Below are 10,381 nucleotides of genomic sequence, written 5' to 3' on the forward strand. Positions count from 1 at the left end.
ACAGAATTGAGATTCAACAATTTATTACAATCATTCTATAGTTATAAATGTTGAATGTGGCTGCGACATTTGTAAGGCATCATTTTGAAGTCATTTCGTGCCCTTCTATTTGAAGTCCGTGGCTCTTTTTAAGTCATTTCGTGCCGTTTTATTTTGAAGTCATCTTGCTTATGGCATTTTTTCTGCCTGTTTACGATTCTAGGTAAGGGAGGTCTAAAAATCGCGCGAGTAATATTATAATTTTGCTGTGTTCAATTTATCAACCTTCTCGTCGCCGTAGCTGTGACGATCATCTGATGGACGTATCCGAGTAACGACCTACACGTAGCGAGTTAGAAATAGGCCAACAAATCGGAACTCAAGACATGACTTCAATGTGAATGAAACGACTTAACACAAGTTTGAATTTAATCCACTTCAAAAATCTTTCAGGTTTTGGTGTTTGTGTTGGCTTCCTCGTAAGATGGCGGATGTTCATCTGTTTGACATCGCTGTATCAGAGGATCATACACCGTTATAGGATTGGATTTAGGCTGTAGGTAAGACACGGTACTTGGGGGTTGATTCCTTCTTAAAATCTCTTTATTTCATTTATGTGCACAGGTTCCATCAGCGCGGTACATTCCAGGCTTCAACGGACTATTAACTCGGTGAATCATTTGAAATCACAATATCCATGATGTAGTGTAAAATTTAAGGTTTATTTTTAGCACAATTTCTACAAAATATTGGCGCTTAATTCTAAAAGCTATCTCCATGCTTTCAGTGTTAATTTAACATATCATATAAAAGCTTAAACATCAACGTGAAAGGTAACACATAACTTAGGATGAACTAGATCTCAAAGTAAGTATTGTGGTTTCAAGTATACGTAACTTAAGTAAATGCAAATGAAAGAGTTGCACACATAAGGAGAGCTGCACATAGACACTGAAAGAACTCAACTACTGGCAGTTTTCATATTCAACGTTGCTGCTGGTACTGTCTTAGGAATGTTTTTTTTTTCTGGCCAAATCAAAAACAAGTAATCTTGGTAATCAAATCATAACTCATGATGAAAAAGAGTTCAGGAAAAATGTTACAATGCTCATTAATGATACAATATATATAGAAATTGAAAATTTGTGACTGTGATTAAGAAGCATTTGAAGTCTAGCTGCTTCGAGAGATGCTACTTTGTCATTTGGATTTGGTGTCGAACTTCCATTGAACCACATACGAAAACACATTTCATCATCACTAGCAACGACGTATGACTGATCCCAGATTTGTTCGCAGAACTTTTTAGCTGTTTTGAAGTGATACGTAAAAGTCTTACACATTGAACCTTCTGGACAGCGGTTAGTTCCTGGAAAACATATCGGTGAAATAACTATCATTACCAAATCTTCTTAATGGAAGTTACTTCTATAGATTGTCAGTAGACTAGCATTACCTGTAGTCCAATTAAATCCATAAGCCCAATTAGACCGGCAAGTGTATTCATCTTTACAATCATTCCACCAGCTATCGCACTCACTCTTGCACAGAGGAACTTTCACGAATCGTTCATTTCTAATTTTAGACTGGGATACCTAGAACACAAAATGTTGAAATCAATTAAGACCTTCAATATTGTGAATCTAATATCCGTAGAGGTTGATATCAAAGTTTTACAATCAGGAAAAAGATTAAGGAAGAAGAATTGATAAAAGTGTAGCTAATTACCTTCACAAGCCAAGGACCAACGTTTGGTGAACACTCATAAAAACAGAGATCTCTAAGAAAATGCCTTTTACATTTAGCGGACATGTGATGACCAGGGCAGTGGTTATAATTGAAGTTATACATCACATGCTGTTTAGTAATATTTTCTGATATGTCCGTCGTACAGCACGACCGTTTCTGCCAATCACTGCACTGAATGAACAAAAATAACACAATTTTCTTGAATATAAATTTGAATATTCATTCAGATTAATAATGAAGGTGCATTAACCCTTTCGGTGCATCTGCATTGCAGTGCGGTGTGTAAATCAGTCATAATGACTTAGCTACCTGTTAAACATAGTGAAATATAAGTAACTAACGATACATACACCGTGCGTTATGCATCGCACTGGGGTGAATTGTTTAAAACTTATCTCCAGCACTTTCAGGTATTTAATTAGTCAGCACTGAAAGGGTTTAATAATACTTACCGGTCCATGTAAAACGCTTTCTTCAGTCGGCACTTGTTTGTGGTGGTTTCCGCGAGGACATATATTCAAAAAATCACCGGCACTTTTTAGATATTTCAATCTATTTTCTGTATTGACATCAGTAAACAGTAATGCACTGATGATTACAAGTAGCAGTAATGATGATGTTGATGACATCACTGAATTCTACAGAAAACAAACAGAAAAAAATTACAAACAAGACACCGAATTTCTGGTGTTGAAAGTCGTGAGCCCACAGCAAAATTCACATTACAAATCTTGTCTTTGAACTTCATAAAGACAAGATCAAACACTAAACATACCAGTTGTTTTTCGATCATATTATTATAAGGAAAAATCAACGATTTACGAAGAATTATTCTTTAGTAGGCACACTATTAGGTTACAATTTAAATGTTTAAGTCGTCGTATCGTGTCTAACATTTTTGAGTCAATAAAGTTTTATTGAATTGTATTGTATTGTTACGAAGAAGACGCGTGAATGCAACAGTATTTTCCAATTGATAAAGTAAAGTTATAATGTGCGATGAAGTACAAATTATATTTTCAATTTTTCTGCATTGTAAAATTTCATCGGAATTTCACATAACACAGAGTTATGTGATTTGCAACGATTGTGGAGGCGCTAATTTACGCAACATTTTAGTACAGCCGGTTCGCAACATATTAGTTTGCTAAATTTTTTCTCGCGGAACAAGAACGAAAGATGCCGAAAACAAAGGAATTCATCAGTTCTTCCGAAGATTCAGATTCTGAAGTTGAGGTGAGTGATAAATAAAACGATCCACGAACTACTGCTATTTGTCTTCAGTTGTCACTCGGTTCCGTTTGAATCGGGATTCTCTATGTACCCTCCTCGCACCAGCTTCCCTCGCCTCGCTCCCTAAAATTTAAAAACGCATTTCTAGAGCTACGGCGTCGTATCGGAAAAACAAAATGGCGGCTTTTTGAACCGCAAAAACTTCCATAGAGGATTGATTTGTGGGATGTTATCTTATGCAGCATTATCTAATTTAGTGTGCAAGATGTCAGTAAGGTCAAGATGTGAACCAAATTCAGATTGGTGCCAGCATTTCAATCTGGCTTTGTTGGGAGAGTGCTGTGCACGCTACCGTGTCTGGTGCTTTTGTGTTGGGATACCAATATTCGCCTTTTATTACTTCAAGTTTTCTAAATACAGCGGATTCGCACATGCATATGGATTGTTTCTGGGATGCTCTAAATTTAAAACATTACACAAATAACACTGGCCTCATCTTTTTCCATTATGTTATACATGAATGTTTGTCATCTGGAAAAATACCTATAAGACGTTATAATGATTATTTCTGTCTGAATAGCAACCAAAGAAGAAAAAGTCGAAGAGTGAAGATAAGAAAGCTAAGAAGAAGGCATCTTCCCCACCCCCAGCTGATGAGGATGATGGAACAATGAAGGGTGAATCAGGAGAGACTATGTATAAGGTAGGTTAATTCCAATCAGTTTAATTATTTCTAACAAGTCAATAATTAGTTGATAATGATATCTTTAGATGTCATGACCATTCAGTAACTGGCGGAGTATACTAAGCTAGACACCCCTAGATGTCAGCACTGTACCTGTATTGTTCAACTGATTTAACCTTCATCATTTATTAAGATTAAACTGTATTTTAAACTGTATTTTCTCTGATTTCGTAGCTCTCTAAAATGAGATTTGTTTCTGTGTCGGAATTTCGTGGTAAACCGCTGGTGAATATCAGAGAATATTACGATAAAGATGGAGATCTGAAACCGGGAAGAAAAGGTAAAATTCGATTAATTCTGATCTGATTCAGTGACTCGCGACAAAATTCCTGAATTACTTTTTATATTTTGATCTCCTGTATTTTTACTATAGGAATATCACTATCGATTGACCAGTGGAACATGTTGAAACAGAATATGGATGCAATTGATAAAGACGTCAAGAAATTGTAGGCAGAAAAAAAGGATGTGAGTGGATGGTAAAAGTACCCTCGCAGATTCCCGTCTGGCCCTGTCTCTGCGTCACTGTAGTTTATTTTATCACACAGCAGGGAAAACTGATTATTGTAGTGAAATAATGTTGTAAAGAATTTGTCAGGGTTCGTACTGAGAATCATTTAGTAATAATTTTTTCAAGGCTTCGAAATATTGTGAAATTTTAAGTTTTGTGTCTGAAACTATGGAATTTTTGAAATGTGGTATTAATTACTCATGGTTTTAGTAACGAAGCCAAGCATTTATTTTCATAAACTTTCATTTCTGTCTTAGTGAGTCTCACATTTAGTAGCATTAAGAAATTTTCATTTTTGGCCCTCTCAAATATCAGAGACTGTAAATAGTACGAACCCTCGGAGAGGAAATTTTTATACTAAGATAATAAAATGGGACTGTCCGAGATGTTCAATAGATACATTATATCTCGGGGCTAAGCATTTTTGAAACGTAATGAAAAAACCATTTTTGACCCTGATAGATGTCAACGAATGTAATTGATTGATATTTGTGTATTTTCTGTAATAAAAACATTTGTCTTAAGTTTGATCTTGAATTTTTCAATTTATGGATGGAATTTTTTAGGATACATTTTTCTCGACTGACTACGGCCGGAAGACGATGCAATATTCAAAACGTTTTAATCGGTTTCGAGGATGTGCCCCGATGATGCTGCTGCTATAAATATGAAAAGGATAGCGATTTAGTTGATATCGTGTCCCACCAGATGGTGCGACCGGGCATCGTTCGTACTCAGCCGCGTTCCTAATGACCCTTCATCATAGAAAACAATCGAGCGCCATATAAAATAATACACGATGAAATGATTATGAATTCTAAACACATCTATAACGGACGTAAAGTTCCTCTGAACATATTGCAACATCCGGAGTCATGCATTAATTAATCTACTTGTAGAAATGGCCTGACGACTCAATAATGGCAAAATGACTTTTGAGTCCTAACTGAGAGTGCTTAGCCTAGATTTATATGTCTTTCGGAGCAGCTTAACCTGTACTTTTCCGTAACTTTATTTGCTGCTGATCTCGCTGGCAAATATACTTCACATCAGATTTCTTTGTTTCTATATAAACAATGATGTTTAATAAGTTATCAAATTTGTGTCCATGAATTGGTCTATCGTCGTACGGGTTCTCGCCGCGAGGAGATAGAAAGACCGTATTCACAAAAATGATAGTTGGTTGAAATGAGGTAAAATATTCTAGTCAGTTTCATTCTAATAACGCGCAGCTCTATTTCAATCTTCTCTCAAACAAGAAGACGCACCAAAAACGAAAAACCCACGAAAATTGACTGAATAATAATAAGTGTAGATATATTTCGGGCCGGGTTCTCAGTCAAAAAGTCGCATGATTTCAACATTTCGGACTAGTCAATTATTTCATTATTTTAATGTCGTGCCGTGGGCTGATAATAGCGCTCTCAGACCACGGTCCGTCTTTGTTGATAGCTGCTGAAAGTATAATCTGATTGGCGCGGATGACGACAGTACCGCGAGCTCTCAAATAAATCCTCATTATTATATAACCGAAGCTAATCGCGATATACTGGAAACATCGAGCCGGAATATTGTGTGAAAAATCGCTGATGGCGACGTCATCAAAGGCTTTACTTTAAAGGTATTATCGTCGCTAATATGCTTTATTATCGTAATAACAGGATTCTTTGCACAACATAGAAATATAATCCAACGGTAACGTCGCGTTATAATGATAAGTAATCTGATTGGTGGGGTAGGGGTTAATCAGCTTTGATGTTTTCTGGTTGATTAGTCAGTTTGCATACAGCCTGCAGATATTATTTGTTGAAAAAAGAGGTATTTTCATTGAACACGAGTGGTGGAGTTTCGATGGAATGTCAGTTTCGTGTGGATGATTTCTAGATGTAACATAAACGAGTGTTCTCAAGTTCATCGCGTGTTTCTCATTTCAAATAGTGTCTAGTTGTTCTTGGGCGTTAAAGCTTTTTAAAAATATCATCAATTTCCATCACCTGCGGTTGTTTATCGTTTCTTTTCATCTCCAACAATCAAAACGTCCTCAGAAAGGGCTAGAAACTGTTCAGATCGGATATATTTAGATTGCGCAATGTTTTATATTCGAGGGGTTTATATGAATACATATATATGATTAGTTTGCGAAGTGTGTTTTTGATTAACGAACGAAGCTTTAATGAGACTCAGCTGTTTTATAGGAAGGAATCTCTCATGCCTGACTCTTGTATCTCTGGAATATATGGGCATTGATTACTGCTTTCTGAAGCACGGACAGTGGACAGCTGTTTAATAAGCAGAAATAATGAGAACTTGTGGCTAATTGGTCTTATAATAGATACTCGGACACTGGGATATCATATCTCCTTTCGGAAAATGCCATCACTTCGCCAGACTTCGGATATAAAATGTTCTATTTTTGTATATATCGGAAATGTCAAAGTTGCTGACATAGAAAACTCACAAAAAGAAAAGTCATCCAAAACACGAATAACCAATGGGAGACTAATTTACCGTCAGTAAGAAATGTGTATTGAGTATAGGAATAGTTGATAACGGTCACATAACCTGTTTTTACACCTCTCGATGTCTGCCAAACATAAACCGTGTAAAAACAAAATTAGATTTCATCAAAATCAAACTTTGTCAACCATGGATCCAGTTTCTCGCACCTCCAGTTCATCGGTCCTGAGTAAGGCTTAATATAACTCATTTGAAATGGAATAATTTGGCATAACTTTCTTTCTTACTCACAACTTTGCAACTGGATGCTGTAGGAAACTCGTCCGGCTAATCTCGTGACTTCATAGTCGGCGGAGATATTAACTATTTCATTTAATCAGGAGAGATATGGTGTACTGCACTGATACTCGATACTGCCTCAATATACACTGTCTACTCGAGCAGCTTCATAAACCGATTATCAATATGATTCTACCTGCACGCACGACATAACGATAATAAAACAGATCAATGCTTATGATCAGTAGCAGATTTTCAATCACGACTAATCGATAGTCTATAAAAATGATTATATCGCGGTGAATTGAGTTGATTGCGTGCTGTATGTGCCACACACGTAGCCGGTGCAATCTGGTGCTCGCAGCAGCAGCAGCAGCAGCAGCCACATTCGTAATCCTAATCACCTGGGGCCAGTTGCACAGTCGTGACTTAAGTCCAAAAGTCTTCTTAAATCTTAAGACTGGTCTTACGTTGTTAGATTGGCTTTAGAACTAAGTTGGTCTTGGACTGGTCTTAAGTCTAAGCTTGACAGTGTTTAATCTCAGTTCTAAAGTTCCTGGTTAAATTCCGAAGTTAAATTTGACTCAATGTGGCGAAAGATCAGAAATAGCTACAACTTCGAAAAATAAAACTGATTACTGGAGGAAATTATATAACATGCACTGCATCGAAATACGTTACTTTTTCATGAATTACACATTAACGCATTTCTTCATACTGCAAGTTTTCATGAAAATAAAAATCGCGTGAACAGAACTTATGATATATTTTTCTGCCGTGATATTCGCGTTTGTTCATTTAGAAGAGAGACGAGTAATCGGAAATCAATTGCAAACATATTCTTTTAATTTCACCCCGTATGTTCTTCTCTTCACACGAAAGTGCACATTGTATCGACCATTTTCAAACGGTTTACATCAGAAATATACATAGAAATTGGATGTATTATTGGTTATCAATATGAAAACAAGATTTAGAGAAACTTGAATCATGCGGAGGATGAGGATTCAGTACAAAACAATTTGCGGGTGTGTATCTGTTTCACAAAACTGGATATAACCGATACTGAATAATGAATATACTTAAATATATTGAATATAGCCGCAAAGCAGCGATGATAGGTTTTCTGCATATTTGCAATAGCAACTGCGAGAAAAACGTATTACACACATATACATATTTTATATGTCTGGGATTCGTGCATTATCGGCTTTTAGGCTGATTTTCTATGACTAATATCTTATATTTTCCTTCGGGATGTTGCTTTGAAAACAATCATAATTGACAATCAATTTTATGGTTGAGAGGGGTATAAATTGATAACATGTTTTTTACCTGCCACAGAGCCGTTTGTAACTACTATTCTACATTAGAAAGCAGATCGTGGGCAGTTTTATGGAGCCAAATTGTCTTGCGAAACTGAATTTTCTTTCCATCCCTCGCAATTTATGGTCATCAGTTTCCAATGAATCATTAAATTGTTTGCGATGTTCTGCAGTGAAAAGACTCAATATCTGGCGAAATAATTCATTTTGTCATGATGATTACAGCCATTATCCTTTCTCATCGAAATCTGCCCGGTTAAGAGCGCTGGCCGTGTGCAATGACTTATCGTAGGGAGGCCTAATCAACCTAACTACCAGTCGCTCGGATCCGCCCAACGTAGCTTACAACGTCTTTAACGTGAAGATAGTCCCCGTGCATTCTTTCTTCTCCTTCGAAAGCTTTTACTTATAACGAAGTGCGCGACGCGAACTGTATACGCACGCACGGTGGAACTTTCATGAATAATTGATTGTGAGTTACGGCTCTAAAGCGAGTAGATAGTAAAATAGCGATGTGAAATTCGAAACTCGGAGATAATTGATTTCAATGAATGAAGTTGCATCTTATGTTATACCAATACATCGAAATTCTTAGCGTAAAATATTTCCAAGTGCTTCACTTATACGTCTCACGTGCGTCAGACGATACTGTTTTAACTCGTCTCGGAATCCCTTATATCTTCATACAAGACTGACACGATTTGAAACGTAGATCTTGCTTTTAAACGGTGCCCAATATTCTGAAATATAAGACTTTCAGAAACGAAACTGTTGGCTACGTCATCAATATTCGATACACAATATGAAGTCATCTCAGCGGTTTTGATAGGTTAAAAGTTATCGGTGTCGTCTTATGAATGTTTATCTGTTCACGGGAGCCGTCAGAGGAGTATTTCTGGTATGACGAACACTAAACGTCCATTGGTTGCTGATATATCCAGTTAATCAAATGATATAAAAGGATATCGCGTATGAATCCGCAGAAAATGATTATATTTTCTCGTCGAGTAATAACATGTTTATGTCCACCACGCGCGCAGTGGTTGTCCGGTAATCTGAAAGCATCATTTCTCTCGGTTTATCAATAAATGAATTCCGTGCTGTGGTCAATAATAACATCATCGTATATCACACATAGATATAAGACTCGTACAGCGCGATAAAACAATATAGAGATCGTTTACGATTGTATTTTCTGTTTTTACGAGGACGGCAGCTCGTCATCAAATAACTTTACATCGAGTCACGTGTTATTACCAAAAACAAAACCTAGGAATGCAGAACTTCATGTTATAGACATAAAAACCTATCGGATAGATTGTGGAAAGGTAGTGTGTCTATAGTAGAACACACTTTTTGGAAAGGGAGTTAGCCTGGCCCTTGGGGTTAGTCCTGACGGCTGGTACGAGAGTGAAGACTCACTACTAGGCAGGCTCCGTATTAGCAAAGCGCTGGTAGGTCTGAGGTGCCCGCAAAGTATGGATTGAAACATTTGAGATGATTTCGTTATTTGGATACGAATACAGCCCCTGCAAGTATATTCTACTGTGGTATATGCCGTGTTTTACCACCTACATCAATCTACATTTACTCAAGTCTATTACACATGCAATGGCCGCTGATGCTGGCTTAATTTTTTCCCCATTTCGCTGACCTCATCGGCTTCGGTTCGTACAATTAACCTCTATCTCCATAACCTCAGCGTGTCCGCCGAGACTTATGATTTAGCTAGTTAATACCAAACGACCTGCGCACCATTTACTAGCGGTAATTTGCTAGATCTTGTCCGTGTAACCTTGTTTTGTCTATGCGATATACATTACCACGGGAAATAAAACTAATTGCTCCGTCGTGTCACTTAATTTCATCTCGTGTCGTGAAGCGAACGTATTGGTGGCTGACCACGCTTCTAGTGCGTTGTTTATAGGTTGCAGGTATATGAAAGGTTTTGCTGTAGCTGGGGCCGACAACAGAACGATTTCAGGTACCTAGATATTAATGTCCGTGACGATTGCTATAAAGAATGAACAAAACCGTATTTTCATTAATGAAGATAAAAGGTTCTCGACATTCTAGAAATGCGGCGGGATATTGAGCGATTTA

The 10,381-nt window shown here is 37.1% G+C and overlaps 2 protein-coding genes across 3 annotated transcripts; one reads left to right on the forward strand and one right to left on the reverse strand.

Moving 5' to 3' along the window:
- Positions 1-729: 729 nt before the first annotated feature.
- Positions 730-3,073, reverse strand: LOC141905282 (folate receptor gamma-like). Of its 2 annotated transcripts, none has more exons than XM_074794112.1 (5): positions 2,994-3,073; positions 2,181-2,366; positions 1,708-1,899; positions 1,436-1,574; positions 730-1,348 (listed from the first exon to the last, which is right to left on the reverse strand). In XM_074794112.1, exons 2-5 carry the CDS (start codon positions 2,355-2,357, stop codon positions 1,050-1,052), a joined length of 807 nt encoding a protein of 268 aa, XP_074650213.1. In that variant the 5' UTR covers positions 2,358-2,366; positions 2,994-3,073; the 3' UTR covers positions 730-1,049. The 2 variants fall into 2 exon arrangements, with proteins under 2 accessions (XP_074650213.1, XP_074650212.1); XM_074794111.1 differs by lacking the exon at positions 2,994-3,073 and adding an exon at positions 2,504-2,627.
- LOC141905284 (RNA polymerase II transcriptional coactivator-like) lies at positions 2,841-4,713 on the forward strand. The gene is made up of 4 exons (XM_074794113.1): positions 2,841-2,964; positions 3,542-3,664; positions 3,881-3,986; positions 4,080-4,713. Exons 1-4 carry the CDS (start codon positions 2,908-2,910, stop codon positions 4,157-4,159), a joined length of 366 nt encoding a protein of 121 aa, XP_074650214.1. The 5' UTR covers positions 2,841-2,907; the 3' UTR covers positions 4,160-4,713.
- The last annotated feature ends 5,668 nt before the right edge of the window (positions 4,714-10,381 follow it).

Source organism: Tubulanus polymorphus, chromosome 5, assembly GCF_964204645.1.
Source record: "Tubulanus polymorphus chromosome 5, tnTubPoly1.2, whole genome shotgun sequence".
Classification (NCBI taxonomy): Eukaryota; Metazoa; Nemertea; class Palaeonemertea; order Tubulaniformes; family Tubulanidae; genus Tubulanus; species Tubulanus polymorphus.

What these genes read in the sequence shown, in the direction of transcription:
- LOC141905282 (XM_074794111.1), bottom strand. An exon ending in AAAGCGTTTTACATGGACCG is followed by an intron (nt 1,900 to 2,180) that starts GTAAGTATTATT and finishes TTGTTCATTCAG; the next exon opens with TGCAGTGATTGGCAGAAACG. An exon ending in TGGATTTAATTGGACTACAG is followed by an intron (nt 1,349 to 1,435) that starts GTAATGCTAGTC and finishes TATGTTTTCCAG; the next exon opens with GAACTAACCGCTGTCCAGAA.
- LOC141905284 (XM_074794113.1), top strand. Translation starts at nt 2,908, where the DNA reads ATGCCGAAAACAAAGGAATTCATCAGTTCTTCCGAAGATTCAGATTCT. An exon ending in ATTCAGATTCTGAAGTTGAG is followed by an intron (nt 2,965 to 3,541) that starts GTGAGTGATAAA and finishes CTGTCTGAATAG; the next exon opens with CAACCAAAGAAGAAAAAGTC. An exon ending in CAGGAGAGACTATGTATAAG is followed by an intron (nt 3,665 to 3,880) that starts GTAGGTTAATTC and finishes CTGATTTCGTAG; the next exon opens with CTCTCTAAAATGAGATTTGT.